This window comes from Apteryx mantelli, chromosome 2 (assembly GCF_036417845.1).
Source record: "Apteryx mantelli isolate bAptMan1 chromosome 2, bAptMan1.hap1, whole genome shotgun sequence".
Lineage (NCBI taxonomy): Eukaryota > Metazoa > Chordata > Aves > Apterygiformes > Apterygidae > Apteryx > Apteryx mantelli.
In genome coordinates, this window is record NC_089979.1 from 104,897,834 (window position 1) to 104,914,091 (window position 16,258).

At 42.0% G+C, this 16,258-nt stretch overlaps 1 protein-coding gene across 1 annotated transcript in view; it reads left to right on the plus strand.

The window, feature by feature from the left end:
• The first annotated feature begins 5,949 nt into the window (after positions 1 to 5,949).
• The window catches only part of ZPBP (zona pellucida binding protein), a 31,547-nt gene continuing 21,238 nt past the window's right edge, over positions 5,950 to 16,258 (plus strand). The window contains 3 exon segments of the mRNA XM_067292174.1: positions 5,950 to 6,001; positions 8,138 to 8,218; positions 15,544 to 15,669. Of these exon segments, the coding sequence (XP_067148275.1) occupies positions 5,950 to 6,001; positions 8,138 to 8,218; positions 15,544 to 15,669 (259 nt within the window).

Below are 16,258 nucleotides of genomic sequence, written 5' to 3' on the forward strand. Positions count from 1 at the left end.
GAAACACATATTTAACACAAAAAAATTATCAAATACAATGGCACATAAATGCAAATATAGAAAAAATATAATTATTACCTGGAGTAAGTAAATCACATTTAAACACATGACTTCACAATTTTCCATGCTGCTTAATTTCCTCCAGAGTTTTACCATTTGTTCTATCAGGCTGGCAAATCCATTAGAGGCTCGAGTCAGAATACGCAGCACTCATTTCCTAATCCCAGCCTCTGGGATCATCTTTATTGAGAAATCTAAACGAAAGTGGTCAAATTTACAGAGGTCGTCTCTGCATGACTTCAGTGACACCTGCAAAGGTTTGGCACTTTGAAAAAATTAAACTATGTTTATTTGGACAGTTCAATTCAGAGTATGGGGCCTTCCTTTACTTTATGGCCATGTTAGGATAAATTAGAGGCACAGAGCCTGATCTTTCTCTCACTTATGCTAGTCTCACATGGATGTAACTTCACTGAATTCCTAACTTGTTCTTGATCAACACAAGATCAGAAATGGGCCTAACATTTATTACAGTACAGGTTTATAGAAATAACAAATTGTACTCCGTAATTTGGAATTCATGGTGGTTTCCCTTTGCAGTAGTTTGCTGATGAAGCAAAAAAACAACAAAAAAACCTTCCTTTATTTAGGTCACAAGAACTAAAATGGATAGAAAGGCACAGCTGACAGTATGCAGTACCAGCATCATAAGGCTAAGCCAACAATACAAAAAGACATCGTGTCCACTTTCTATCATAGTTCTGCATTCAGGTTAGTGAAAAGAAACTTAACAAATTTGACTTTTGCCTCTAACAAGCCTTCAAAATGCCACATTAGAGTCTACATTTACTTACGCTCAGTAATCTCCATACCAGATATATCCAGTTTATACATTAAAAATAACATCCAGTGTTGCAAATCCACCTCTTCCCCCACTGCTTACTTCCTCCTGGAAAGCTTTAGAAAGCTAAGGCAGGAGAGGCTAAGGCATGGGACCCAGCTACGGCACAAGATGGAAGAGCATCCAAGGATTATTCATGTTTTGTTGCATTGATTTTGCTGAGTGAAATAAAATTAAAACATCTTCCTGGATTTTGGTGACAGAAATCCTTTTCGGATCATCCTGGGGAGCAAACTGGCCAAGCAAGGCTTTATTATCTCTACAGACAATTTTCAGAGGCAATGCATGCTTTAAAGAGGTATTTGGAGGAGCTGGTGATATGACTAAGCTAGTATTTTTTACTAGATGTCTACCTTTCACTTTGCCCTAAGATTCCTATGGAACAGTCTTTTTCTTTCTTGGATGTAAGCAGCTATTTTTCTTCCCTGCCACAGTAACAACATACCAAATTTTCTGATACAGAATTCCTCTCTCTAGCCTAGTAGGAATTATAGTAGGAATTAGCCATCTTTACGCCACAGAAACATGCAAACTTCCTGGGATCCCACTTTCTTAATTGCCTTTTTTGTGGTGTGATAACGACCATTGAGCCGCACAGCTATAAATGCTCATAACATTGACTAGATCAGCACAGTTCTTCAGTTTTGCAATGGAAACTTGTCTTTTTTTTTTTTTTTTTTTTTTTAAAGGAACAACTGCACTGAGCATGAAGCAAGTTTCCCGTGCCCTTTGCCACCCCCAGGTGCACTCTCTGGGTCAAGGTGCCCATCGTAGACCCTGGGGGGGTCTCCCAGGGGCAGAGGTGCGCAACGACGTGCCGCGATTACTGGATCGGGATTCACTATGTACAAGCTGGCAGCTGGATTTAGGACGGAGCTGCTGCCGCGGCAGATGTTTCCCTGGGGTTTGAGGATGTGAAAGCCTGTCCCCACCCGCTTTCGCCAGAGCCTGGCTCTCCGCGCTGGGAAAGCCCCGCCGCAGGTCACGGCATGGAAGGCCGGAGGCGGCAGCGCCCCCCTCCCCCCTCCGCAGCTGGGGCCCTGCCCGCGCTCGTCGCCACGGCGACGGCGCCCGTTGGGGGCCGCTAACAGCCGGCGGGGGGGGCGCGCGCCGCAGCGATCCGCCGAGGCGCTGGCGGGGGGATGTGGCGCGCGGCGCGGAGAGGGGCGCGGCGCCGCCGCCGGCCGCCTCCCGGCCTGCTTCCGCGTCCTCGTTCTCGTCCTGCTGCAGGCACCCGCCGCAGGTACCGTGCCTGGCCGTTGCCTCCCGCCCCTGCGCTGCGTGGAGCGGCGGGGGTGAATGCTGTTGACGTTCCCGAGCTCGCTGCCTGCTTGGGCCTTTGTCCCTGCCCTCGTTTATTGTTTACACGGTTCCAGGAAAGCAGACGTGTGTGTCGCCGGCGGCATGTGCGTCCCTGGCCGCGGCCTGCCAGCTCTAACTGCCTGTGTCTCTTTGGGGTGGTTATTCAGGTGTGCTGCTCCTTAACGCAGGACTTTGCCATGAAGGCTGCGTCGGTTTACATTCAACTTCTCCCTGTGTTTTTTGTTCTAAATCTGCTAGTGCTTTTCCCCCTCATATCCACCACTGGGATTAATTTTACTTTCCTCAAGTGGAGGTGGAGATAGAAACTAAAGGATTAGCCAAGAGATCTTGTTCCTCAAAAAGGAACAGCGAGCGTGGGAGAAAGGGACGTTTCTCCTTTCGAGGTGCTAACGAAGCTTCATGCTTGAGGGAGTCAAAACACTGTTTGCGAGTTGTGTAGGCAGCGAGTCGCTGGTAACGTTGCTACTGGGCTGTAAGAGCGCTGTCTGTTTGCTGAAAAGGTTGTGAAGTGCTGAAATAGTTATGAACTAGGATACCGAGACTGCACACTTCTGGTGTAATATTGCTGATCTTGTATCCACAGTGCATAACTGCAGCTGTCAGCTGTCCCGGATTGGGAAATGCAGTCGCACAGCCTCTCAACTCCAGCGCTGGGAATGCCCTGAAATGACAGTCTCTGCTCCTTAGTGAAGTTTTGAATTGTGAGCATACTATATCACATAGGGTTTCTTGAATGGAAGTCTGGTAAAATTAGCTTATTTAATTTGTACATTAGTGTGCATATGTGCCAAGATCTTTTTATTCTCCCATCTGGTTATGATTGAATTTCACTAATTTCTTCATAAATTCAAGGTCTTTTCCGTGAGTAAGATTAGAGGTGAAGCTTAAAGTTCTTTTACTCACTGACAAAAAGGGGAAGCTTTATGCAGGTTTTCAGCATATATTTACTAAAACATTGCTGTTCCAGTATTTCTTTTATCTTAGGTTTTCTTTAATGGATATAATAGGCACTGTCATCTCCAAACAAGGCATTTATTGCAATTTATGAGTCATTCATGTGGTCTGAGTTTAGATTGAAGTAAAACATATGAACCTTTTTCTTTAAAGATTTTTCTTTTGTTTTGTTTTCCATTTACTAATGGTGACAGTTTAGGTTCACATGTTTTTCTTTAAGTGAATAATTAAACTCTTTGAGAACAATGTAGAGTATGTTTCTTAAAATGTCTTAATTACATGTGGCTTTTCTGAGCCATCTGAAGGGAGTATGCATCATAGTGGAAAGATACGACAGCTTTAAAGTAGCTTGATACATCATTAGTGGAAAAAGTGTCCCTTTTAAATTTAATTTATAAAATGTGTTAGCACTGCTGTAACTGTCAGAACAAAAATGTGAAGGCCTACTAGAAAGCAGAATCCTGTTCAGATATTGCAGAACGTTTTCAAAATGGTTAAACTTAACTGAGACAGATAAGAAACTGATGTTCAGTTTCTCATATATGACTTTTATAAGACTAGTAATAGAAATGGTAATATTTGTGCACACCACTTTCCATCAGTCAGCTTGGAAATGCCAGCTGTAATTAAAATACTTTGATATAGGAAAACACTTGACTATTAGCATGATTAAGCACAAATAACTGCTTTAAGTAAGTAGCATTGCTATTTATATATTCTTTAGGTGCAGAAATCTCTCCACAAAAATTACTGCAAAACATAATTACATTAAAAAAAAACTTATAGCAATTACCATAACTTAAATTTTTTTCTATCACTTCACAGAATTTTCATTTCTAAATAAATGAATTGAAACTATGCCAGTTGAACATTCTAGTAATACACTATTTTATTAATAAATAAATTGATTGTTTAATTATTTAAGGCTCATTTTAAACTATTTCCTGCCAGTGCCACTTTCAGACCAAATTTTTCTGATGAATTATTTTGAAGATGATTAATTTTGCTACTGTAGTGTTCCTTTTAAGACAAAGATATTTCTAGTAAGATATTTTATAAAATGGTGGAATTACTTTATGTGAATCTTAAATTCAGTGGGCATATGAATTAATGCTGATTTAGTCAACATTAACCTAAGCAGATTCTGTCTTGGGGCAGGATCTGGGAAGGTACCTCCTATTTACATGGCACTGTTGTAAATCTGAGGCCTGAAACAGGGAGAAGCAGAGGGGGCTCTGTGTATGTGCAGGTACAGTCCACCTGCTACTTCTGATCTGGAATTGATAATTTTCCCCCCTGGGCAGAATACCTGATAAATATGTGAGCTTCATTTCTCTCTTGCTTTTTGTGTAGAATTTATACTCCTGCCAAGTATATTTAAAATGTACCAAAACAGGGTGTTAGCATTTTACCCTTAACTCAAACTCTTCGCAGAATCTTTGGCTAGCTTTAGAGTCATATATTAGTAGTAAAGCTGTTGAATTTACTCAAGAACATCTTAAAATCACCCAATGAATCCTCAAGTAACATAGATACTTTACACGGCAAACGTACCCTTGAATTCTAGTAATAACAAGTCTTCTTGAATGGCTCTTCAGGCAACTGTGAAATTTGAATCAGGCCTACTTTGAACTACCCCAGACTTCCCTAAGTCTGACAGTGGTGTATGACTATCTTTCTTTGTCTGTATTTTTCTGCAAAAGGATCTGCTGCTTGCAGCTTGTTTATGACTGTATCAAGTACAAAGCAGTGAGGAACCAGACCCAATATATTTCTATTGCATCGGGCTGCTTTGAAAACTTATTTGAGGAATTGATTCAGAAATCTAATTTGTTTTTCTTAAAAATGAATGAAGCTTAGCTTTCCCCACTGCCTGTTAAGTGCAGTTGCAAGTTGAAGAGGAAGAGATGGAATATTCTTTATTGAGTTAAAAATGCAGTTTAAACACTTTTGCTGTCCTTTGTCTATTGTCCTTTGTTGCTCTTTCTTTGTGGGACTCTATGACCTCTTCCTACTTTTTCCCCCTTATTTTTTGTGATAAGTTTAATGTGGGTCTGTTTAACCTGATCATACAAACTCTTAAAATAGAGGGTGAGAATGGGAAGATAATTGCGCTAGAGACTGATAACAGAAAGTGCTATTTAAATTCCAGGTGATTAGGAGGACAGCAAAGGAATTCAAGTAGGAAACCTGAAAAAAGGCTTGAAAATACTTTAAAAGTCAGTATAAAAAGTGAGAGAAGGAGTATATGAGGACTGGGATTCATATGTGGACAGAAACATTTACTTATTGAAATGACTGCTATGCAAATGAAGTATGTATACAAATGAAAGAACAGCATTTAAGCTTTCTCAAAATCTAACATGCACGGTCATTGAAAATATCAAAGAATAATCCAAAAGTCTTATGTATCTTCCTTCAGTAACTACATTGTTCCACTTTTTCTAGTTCTTTTATATAAATAGTTCAAGAGCTCCATCTTTAGGTTTAAGTTATTATTGTAAAAAAAATTGTTTCCTGTGTGCATTGATTAAATACCCCCTAAACATCCCATAAACAGTTTATACCTCCTCTCACATATGTCAGTTTGCAGTGCTTCACTTTTTTAGGTGCATTTGTTCCTTTTCATAAACTTTGAAGACTTTCCTGTCTGAGATTGTTGTTTTCAGTTTTTCCCCGATAATAATTTATACTTTTTTGGTGGGTTATGTTTTTCATTTCCAATTATGATATATAAATCAACCTAACAGACCATAAAATATTTACTGATCATGTGGATAGATAATAGTGGCAAAAGGAATTTAAAAAGAGGATGTTTTTCAGGTAGGATTTATAATGTTATATAAATTAGAATGCTTTTATTAAAATCAAAACAGATATGCTGATTTTTGTCAATGGAGAATCTGATCCTATGTTCTTTTGGGACCTGAATTTTAGTGAAAAAGTACTTTTGTTTCTGTCAGTGCAACAGAAATCTGAAAGATGTAGCATGAATATTCTAGTGAGAAAATTTTAATCCATGCTAGTTAAAAAATAATAAAAAACACCCCCCAAAACAACCTCCAAACCATGCAGAAGGTCCTTGGGGAAAATGAAGTTACTTAAAAAATTTTACTCCTCAAACAAAGTTGTAGAAGTGGCACACAGTAAAGAAAACACTGCAAAGTAAATCAAACTGTTAATCACAGAAATCCATCATACATGAGGCTGCTCCTGCGATTATCTTCTCTCAGATTTTGTTCCCAAGTGAGGTGTTATTTTTTCCTCCTGCCTAAATATTTTGAATAGAGCATTCTGCTTGCATTCTGAAATGACAAGTATAGACAGTTCTTTTTATCTTACCTTGATTATCTTGTCCTGAAAGCTGGAGGATCTGCCTTGCTTCTCTTTTTCATAGCAACACTGTAAGGTAGAGAAGTATGAGTACCAATCGTATATTAGATGAGGTGAACTGATAGTTTCCCATTATTGCTCAAGTCGAGATAAATTAAAACAAAGCTGGGACTTGAACCCAGATCTCTTGTGCCCCCAACAAATGCCTTAATCTAAAACCAGTTTACCAGAGTATTTGTTTTTGCTTTTACTTTGTCAACTTTGAAATGAAATTAGCAACAAGCATTGATCTGGTGTGACATAATTGTTTAGACCATCTTCATCAAATAATTGCTACTAATGATATAGTCATTATTTTATTGCTGCCTTTGGTATTAAAGGCTTTCTGTTCCTGTATTACTTGCTTTCTTTTCCAGATTCCTCAAAAGAACAAGAAATCCCAAACATGCCTTACCTCCTGGTAACTCAAGTTCCTTCCAAACAGGAGGTGGAGACAAAGAACACAGAATGCTGAGCAGTTGGCTAGCCATTGTTAGCTTTCTGCTGGCTTCAGTTCTGTATTGCCTGAAACTCTGTAAAACAAGCTTAGATCTGACTTGAACATGCCCAGCTGAAAGATACTTCAGTTTTATTTCAGAAGTGTTGTATGTCTTGCAAAGCTTTGCAGTTAAAAAAATTGTTTTAGTTTTTTAATCTCTATTTAAAATAGAAGAAATGCAAATTAAAATAGCCATAAAATTTTTCTGTAGTAGGTTGTTTTGATTTAACTGACATTGTTTTTAATGTTCTAAGGTTATATGCTAGTTTTGCTGTTATCATTTGAAAAGCTTCCTGGGGAAATGCTGCTACAGGTTTACTACCCTGCCAGAGAATATGAAAGCTTAGCCTTTGAAGCAGAAACAAGGGGAATCAAGAAAGGGATCGCTTAACTGCTTTGTTATATAGAGCTAGTCATGCTAAGACTTCCTTCTAACCAGTAAATGAACTGCTTATTTAACAGTCAGTTTCAGCTTAGTTGCTATGTTAGTACACAGCTTGATAAATGTATGTTTTACACCAGCATGAGTGCACTTGATTCAGCAACATTACCATGTGTCTCATCACAAGCAGATGAGAATTTGTATCAGATGAGCAAGAGCTGGTTCTCATCCATTGCTCTTTAATATAACTTATTTTTTATGTAAAAGTCATATATATCAAATTGTACTCATTTTAAGAAAAATCACAGTAATAACAAAAACTAAGCTCATTAATTCATTATTAGTAAGTATACAGATAAACATCCTGATTGACGGTATCACAACAATGCAATTACATTTTTATTCCCATTTTGGACAGTGTTTATCAAGTAGGCTCTATTTAAAATGTGTTAGTTCTCTTGTAAAGCTTATGAATATGTTTAAAGCTAAACTTAAGCACTGTTCATAATACCGATGCTTTTCTGTATCAGGTCATTATTTTTTGTCACCTTAATGGTAATCATACATGTGTAAGACATGAGACAGATATTAACTTAGTTTCTGTTGAAAAACAAGTCCATCAAGGGTATAGATTAACCTAAAATACGTTTGCTTTTCCAGGTAAATTTAATTGTTGTATTAATGTAATTGTTTTATCTTTTAACAGTTCAATCCTCAAAGAGATTTTTAAGAAGTGCAGGGCCAGGAGACAGTAGCTTAAAAATAGTGGGATCTATCATATTTCCAGGTATTTTTCTTCAAAATTTTCAGTTTTTTCCTGTGAGTGTGAGAACAGTAATATGCAGGTTTCATGAGGGCTATCAGTGAATAAGAATGGAGAACAAACCTCAGGCTAAAACAAAGTCCTATTCCAGGAAATGCACATAGTTCTTTGTAGCACATTTCTTCAAAATTGACTATTGTATAGGAAATCAGCACAAGTAATTTCTTCAGATTGATCCATACATAAAAGCAGTTCACAAACACAGAATAGCATTTGTCAGCCAGGGTGATCAAACAAACATATGGTTGGGAATTTATCAGTGAAGAGTCTTTACCCAAATATGCAATTTTTTTTTGAAAACTAAATTTATGTGGATATTCCTTCAGGTTCAGGATAGAGCTTCTTGTTAGGGAAATATCTACCTTAATGGAGGTGATTGCCTGGTGATTGTAGTGCTTCATTGTAAAGTGGGAGATCTGGTTTCAAATTGGTGGTTAAAATTTTTAAAATTCTTGGTTTCATACAATACAAATGAAAATGAACTCAGAAACCTGTGTGATATTTTCCCCCCGGGGAGCTCTATTTACAAAACATATAGTCCTTTAATTTCCCATTTATTCCTTGCACCATGCTGCTGGCAGCTGGGAAACATGATTTCACTTCCTTCTCTCTCCCAAAACACAAACATACCAAAACAAATGAAAGTGCTTCTTTGAAAGCTAAACAAAATAAAATGTACTTGCCCGCCCTTAAGGGCAAGGCATTTTCAAAGTATATAGAATACAAAGGTTGGAAAGCACCCCCCTCTTTTTTTTTTTTACATTATTGCTTTTACAATATTTACAGTACAGACAGAGAAAGACTCAAGTTTCTTCTGTTTGAACTAACTCCAGAACCAAAGACAATATACAAGTATCAGTTGTGCAGCACAATAGTGAACAGTCAGTCTTACCTGAAATAGTGTCTTTGCATTGTAGTATGCTACGCAGACATACCACAGGCTAGCAATGGGAGCTCTACATCTCCTTCTGTTAACTCATTCAGCAGTGTGAATATGCACAAATTATCTCTAAAACTTCTGCTGTTTGGGAGGATAGTGAAAAAAGAAGACATGCCTTGACTTATTTTGGTACAGATTCTTAGACCTGTTAAGTTTTGTCTAAAGATGAAACAATTCTGGAAAATAATTCTGTTTTTAAAGATTTCTCTTGGTTAGTTTATATTATGAAAGGGAAGAGATAAGCTATATATAGAATTTTGCCACAGTAGACTATTATTAAAGTCAGTAGGTTAGTAAATTTGAGGAAAAGTATGAAGAATTTACAATAGAAAAATACAGATCACATTTGCAATTGCATTAACATGTAGAGTTCAGAATTAATTTTCATGCTTCAGGGTAAAAAATGAAGTATGCCCTGTAAATTACTTTATTTTCATGGCATACTGCTGTACAATTGAAAAGATATACTTTGCTGTTTTCTGCAATGTAAGCTGTTGTAAAAAGCTGATTATTAGATGAGATGAACATATCTCTTGTTCTTGAGACTATCAAAATTCTAAAGTTATTAAAAGTGGTATCAACTATAATTATATTAACTATCACAGAGCAGCTAACAGAGGCAGCGAACAGACGCAGCAGTTTGCGCAGCTGTGTTTGGCCTCTGACTAGAACTTGAGGATCTTGTTGGAAGTTGTGGGCTTTCTGAGGACTCCCGAGGAACTAGAAGGTGATTGCTGTGAACAGGAAAGGGGAAGCTAGGCAAGGACAACTGCAGGAGGCCTTGACTTCTCCTGGGAAAAGCTTGTGGGAAAAGCTCTAGCTAGGAGTGGCTGCTGCTAACGAGCTCTCTTGGTTGCCCCTGACCAGAGGGAGTTGGGGCCTTTGATCCCAGTGGCCCTTGATTAGGGCGGGTCAAGCACCCTCTTAGCCAGTGCTAGGGAGAGGCCTATATAAGAGCCAGGCCTAGAGCGCAGCTCATAGAGGCAGCAGTTTGTGTGGAAGGGTGTGTGAAGGAGCCTTTGTTTCTGTTCCCTGTGGTGTACGCTTCCTCAAGTATGGTTGTGACACGCCGCACAGTGCGTTCCCCAGTGGCTGTTGGAGTTGCTGTGTCAGAGGCTGGGACCCAGACCGACCCTCTGACAGTAGATGCAGCTCTCCAGGTGTCAGGCTGCAGGGAGTGCTTGGGGCCTCTCCGGGAGGCCTGGGCTGGCAGTCAGCTCTCCTGCAGGAGGTGTGCTGCTGTTGACGAGCTGTGTGGTCAGGTAAGGGAGTTACGGGAGGAGGTCAGTAGGCTGCATAGCATCCAAGAAGCAGAGCAAGAGATAGGGTATTTTCGGAGACTGTGCAGCTTTGGGAGTCCCAACCCCCCACAGCAGTGGAGTTGCCAGAGGGCTCTGTGCCGTGTGAAATGGTACATCATAACACTGTGGAAGAAGGCTGGAAACTGGTCACTGCTCGTGGGAGGAGAAAGGCTCCTTCTCCTCCCGAAGACTTGCAGCTGAAGAACAGGTTTAGTGCCCTCCAGGATGAGGAGGAGATTGGCATGGCTGCAAGGGAAGTACCTGGGACAACAGACCCTGTGCCCTGCCGGAACACCCGGAAGAAGCGGCGGGTGATTGCTGTGGGGGACTCCCTGCTGCAGGGGACAGAGGCATCTATCTGCCGACCTGACCTCATGTCTAGAGAGATTTGTGGCCTGCCAGGGGCTCATGTGAGAGATGTCATGGAAAGACTGCCAAGGCTCGTCCATGCTTTGGACTATTACCCACTGCTGCTCTTCCATGTGGGCGCCAATGACACCAAGGGCAAACTGGAGACCATCAAGCAGGATTTCGGAGCTCTGGGGATGGTAGTCAAGGGTCTGGGAGCCCAGGTCATCTTCTCCTCAATTCTGCCAGTGAGGGGGATGGATGAGAGGAGGAGGAGATGGACTTTCCAAGTTAATGACTGGCTGTGCCACTGGTGTTGGCAACAGGGGTTTTGGTTTCTACGACCATGGGACCCTGTCTGAAGATCGACAACTGATGGCAAGAGATGGGATCCACCTCATGAGGCGGGGCACGCGGGTCTTTGCCAACAGGTTGGCCAACCTGGTAAGGAGGGCTTTAAACTAGGAAAGATGGGGGAAGGGGAGAGTTATAGTGACAGGGTAGCTGGCAAAAGACAGCTCAAGTCAGGACGCCTCCAGCAGGTGAATGCAGCCGGGGAAGTGCACATGGGATGTGGCTATGGAGGATCCTCTGGTATCCCTCCTGGGAAACCTGCATGCTTGATCACCTCTCTGAAATGCCTGTACACCAATGCACGCAGCATGGAGAACAAACAGGAAGAACTAGAGATGTGTGTGCGGTCACAGGGCCATGATCTCATTGCCATTACAGAGACATGGTGGGATAGCTCGCCTGACTGGAGTGCTGTCATGGATGGCTATGTGCTTTTTGGGAAAGACAGGCCAGGAAGGCGAGGTGGTGGAGTTGCTCTTTATGTGAGAGAGCAACTGGAATGTATCGAGCTGTGCCTAGGGGTGGATGAAGAGCGAGTCGAGACCTTATGGGTAAGGATTAAAGGGCAGGCTAGCATGGGTGACACTGTGGGTGTTTACTACAGGCCAGCTGATCAGGAAGAGGAAGCTGATTAAACCTTCTACAGACAGCTGGAAGTAGCCTCATGATCCCAGGCCCTGGTTCTCATGGGGGACTTCAACCACCCTGATATCTGCTGGAGAGACAACACAGCTAGGCACAAACAGTCCTGGGGGTTCCTGCAGAGCATTGGTGACAACTTCTTGACACAGGTGGTGGAGGAGCCAACAAGGAGAGGTGTGCTGCTGGACCTTGTACTAACAAACAAAGAAGGACTGGTGGAAGATGTGAAGGTCGGGGGCAGCTTGGGGGCAGTGACCGTGAGACGGTGGAGTTCAGGATCCTGTGTGGAGGCAGCAGGGCACTAAGTAGGATCGCAACCCTGGACTTCAGGAGAGCAAACTTTGGCCTCTTCAGGGACTTGCTTGGAGGAATCCCATGGGTTAGGGCCCTAGAAGGAAGGGGCGTTCAAGAGAGCTGGTTAATATTCAAACATCACTTCCTCCAGGCTCAAGAGTGGTGCATCCCTGTGAGTAGGAAGTCAAGCAAAGGAGGTAGGAGACCTGCATGGATGAGCAAGGAGCTCCTGGCAAAACTCAACTAGAAGAAGGAATTATACAGAATGTGGAAAGGGCGACAGGCCACTTGGGAGGAATATAGGAACGTTGTCAGAGTATGCAGGGATACGACGAGGAAGGCTAAGGCCTGTTTGGAATTAAATCTGGCGAAAGATGTCAAGGACAACAAGAAGGGCTTCTTCAAATGCATCAGTAGCAAGAGGAAGACTAGGGAAAATGTGGGCCCTTTGCTGAATGGTGTGGGTGCCCTGGTGATGAAGGATGCAGAGAAGGCAGAGTTACTGAATGCCTTCTTTGCTTCAGTCTTCAGTGCTCAGGCCAGCCCTCAGGAACCCCAGACCCTGGAGGCAAGAGAGAAAGTCTGGAGAAAGGAAGACTTTCCCTTGGTGGAGGAGGAGTGGGTTAGAGATCATTTAAGCAAACTTGACACCCACAAATCCATGGGCCCTGATGGGATGCACCCACGAGTGCTGAGGGAGCTGGCAGACGTTATTGCTAGGCCACTCTCCATCATCTTTGAAAGGTCATGGAGGACAGGAGAGGTGCCTGAAGACTGGAAGAAAGCCAATGTCACCCCAGTCTTCAAAAAGGGCAAGAAGGAGGACCCGGGGAACTACAGGCCAGTCAGCCTCACCTGCATCCCTGGAAAGGTGATGGAGCAGCTCATGCTGGAGGCCATCTCCAAGCATGTGGAGGACAAGAAGGTGATCAGGAGTAGTCAGCATGGCTTCACCAAGGGGAAATCATGCCTAACCAACCTGATAGCCTTCTCTGATGGAATGACTGGCTGGGGAGATGAGGGGAGAGCAGTGGATGTTGTCTACCTAGACTTCAGCAAGGCTTTTGACACTGTCTCCCATAGCATCCTCATAGACAAGCTCAGGAAGTGTGGGTTAGATGAGTGCACAGTGAGGTGGATTGAGAACTGGCTGAATGGCAGAGCTCAGAGAGTTGTGATCAGTGGCACAGAGTCTAGTTGGAGGCCTGTAGCTAGCAGTGTCCCCCAGGGGTCAGTCCTGGGTCCAGTCTTGTTCAACTTCTTCATCAATGACCTGGATGAAGGCACAGAGTGCACCCTCAGCAAGTTTGCTGATGATACCAAACTGGGAGGAGTGGCTGATACGCCAGAGGGCTGTGCTGCCATTCAGAGAGACCTGGACAGGCTGGAGAGGTGGGCAGAGAGGAACCTCAGGAAGTTCAACAAAGGCAAGAGCAGGGTCCTGCACGTAGGGAGGAATGACCCCATGCACCAGTACAGGTTGGGGGTTGACCTGCTGGAAAGCAGCTCTGCAGAGAAGGACCTGGGAGTGCTGGTGAACACCAAGTTAAGCATGAGGCAGCAATGGACCCTTGTGGCCAAGAAGGCCAATGGTATCCTGGGCTGCATCAGGAAGAGTGTTGCCAGCAGGTCAAGGGAGGTGATCCTCCCCCTCTACTCAGCCCTGGTGAGGCCACATCTGGAGTACTGCGTCCAGTTCTGGGCTCCCCAGTACAAGAGGGATGTGGCACTACTGGAGCAAGTCCAGCGAAGGGCTACAAAGATGATTAGGGGACTGGAGCATCTCTCTTATGAGGAAAGGCTGAGAGAGCTTGGCCTGTTCAGCCTGGAGAAGAGAAGACTGAGAGGGGATCTTATCAACGTGTACAAGTATCTGAAGGGAGGGTGTCGAGAGGATGGGACCAGACTCTTTTCAGTGGTGCCCAGTGATAGGACGCAAGGCAACGGGCACAAACTGAAACACAGACAATTCCATCTGAACATGAGGAAAAACTTTTTCACTGTGAGGGTGGCAGAGCACTGGAACAGGTTGCCCCGAGAGGTGGTGGAGTCTCCTTCTCTGGAGATATTCAAAACGCGCCTGGATGCAATCCTGTGCAATGTGCTCTAGGTGACCCTGCTTGAGCAGGGGGGTTGGACTAGATGATCTCCAGAGGTCCCTTCCAACCGCAGCAATTCTGTGATCACTATTATTATTCATTATTAAAGTTTATTAAATGCTAAATCTAAGTCTGTGTTCTGTTTAAGCAACTTAATATGACTTACTGAGTAGCACAAGTTTAAGTGGCTTTTCATTTTTTAATGAAAGCAAACAATCATATTTGGAGGGGACAGAACACTAAGTGGTGGCATTACCACCAGTTGCTGTAATGGAAAAAGGCAAACTGTTTTTCCATGCAATAATCCCTTCCTGCAACAAATATGTGGACTGTTTTCCACTTGCAGAGAATCTGAAATAGCCAGTGGTAAACTAACATTATGGTAGTTTGCTTATTTGATTCAGTTTGGATAATTAATAGATTCTCCAAATAAGGAAAGTTGTACTAGCTGTAGTATTTTATACTAGCTGTAGCTTTTCAATAGCATTAGGGTAGCCTGATACAGAGCATGGTACCATATTTAAGTCTAAACTTTACTGGAGCGTGAATATCTAGCATCACATGTTTCTGAAGAAGATCACAAATGCTTTGCAGAATGTCAGGGGGAGGGAAATAAAATAAATTGTAGATACTGAAGTCCTATATATTATAAGAGTGATTATGACCATACAAATCTTGTAGTTTTTTGAAGCAACTGAAGAGCTAGAAGTACCTGTACAAATCTCATGTAAGACATGCACACCTCTATTACTGTGGAAAAGACTGAGTAAATATTTACCTTATTCAGTTTGCTTTCTGTTTCGTTATCTTTGAATTAAACAATAGGTAACTCAACATTTAGTGCAACACTACCCACTTTTTAAACAAATACCAAGTGCACTGTACAGAGTCTGGTAAAAGGCAATTGCTAATAGCATGAAAACAGCAGGCTTCCAAGTCTGAGTAGCCTGGATCAACAAATTGAAATGCAGCTTGCTCTGTGTGTGTTAGACGCCAACTGAGAGAGAACACTGCAGAAGTCCATGCTTGTGAGAACCTATTAAGTGCCATGCTCCATTTAAGAGGATGTTGCAGTGCATTGTGGTTCTTCTTTACGCAACCAGATAAACATGGAACTAGAAAGAATTCTCTTAATTTGATTTCCCTGAGAAAACAAAACTGCTCTGTATTTAATACTTCATTTTGGTGGTAGGGATAACAGGACCAGTCCCAAAATTACAACTTATATAGTTTTTAAAATTACAATTTATATAGTTTACTGTTAGAATATCATTGATAAATATGTTACTAATGATAACAAACTGTTTTCAGTCAAAGTTTATGTCAAGCTGAATCAAAATAGTCCACGTATTTTGTGTGTTACAAATCGTCTGCGAAACTCAGAACTGATTGATCCAGTATCCCAATGGCGTGGACCAAGTGGTAATATTCTTTCAGGTAAGAATTTATTTTCTTACATACTCCCTGAACCCGGCCTCTCCCCCCCCTCCCCCCCCCCCCCAAAAAAAAAGAAGCAGCATGAAGATTATAAAGGTGGGAACATAAAAGGAGGAGAACTAACTGAGGATACTTTGTAAGTGTATATATATATCATATAAATTAACTTTCAATATGAGAAAATATAAAGGGATAAATAGAAATGGATAAAGGGATAAATAGAATGAAACACATCTGCAGATCTCTGTAGAGAATGGTGCCATCTTTGAAGAGTGCCAGACAGAGCGGGGCATGTGGCAAGCAATAGTTTCATAATTTTCATAATTTCCCATGTTGCAACTTGTCATCATTACTTTTTGTCCTTTTGCTGTGCACATCTTAAGAACAGTCTGGCTCCATCGTCTCCCCCAGGTAGTGGAAGACTGCAATTCCCTCCTTAGATGTCTCTAGGCTAAAAATCTATTTCTTCAGCCTCTTGTCACATGCTCCAGTCCCCTAATCATCTCAGAGGCCTTCTGCTGGACTTACTTTGGTTTGTTAGTGTCTGTCTTGTACCAGGGAGTCAAAACTGGACACAAAGTTCCAGAGT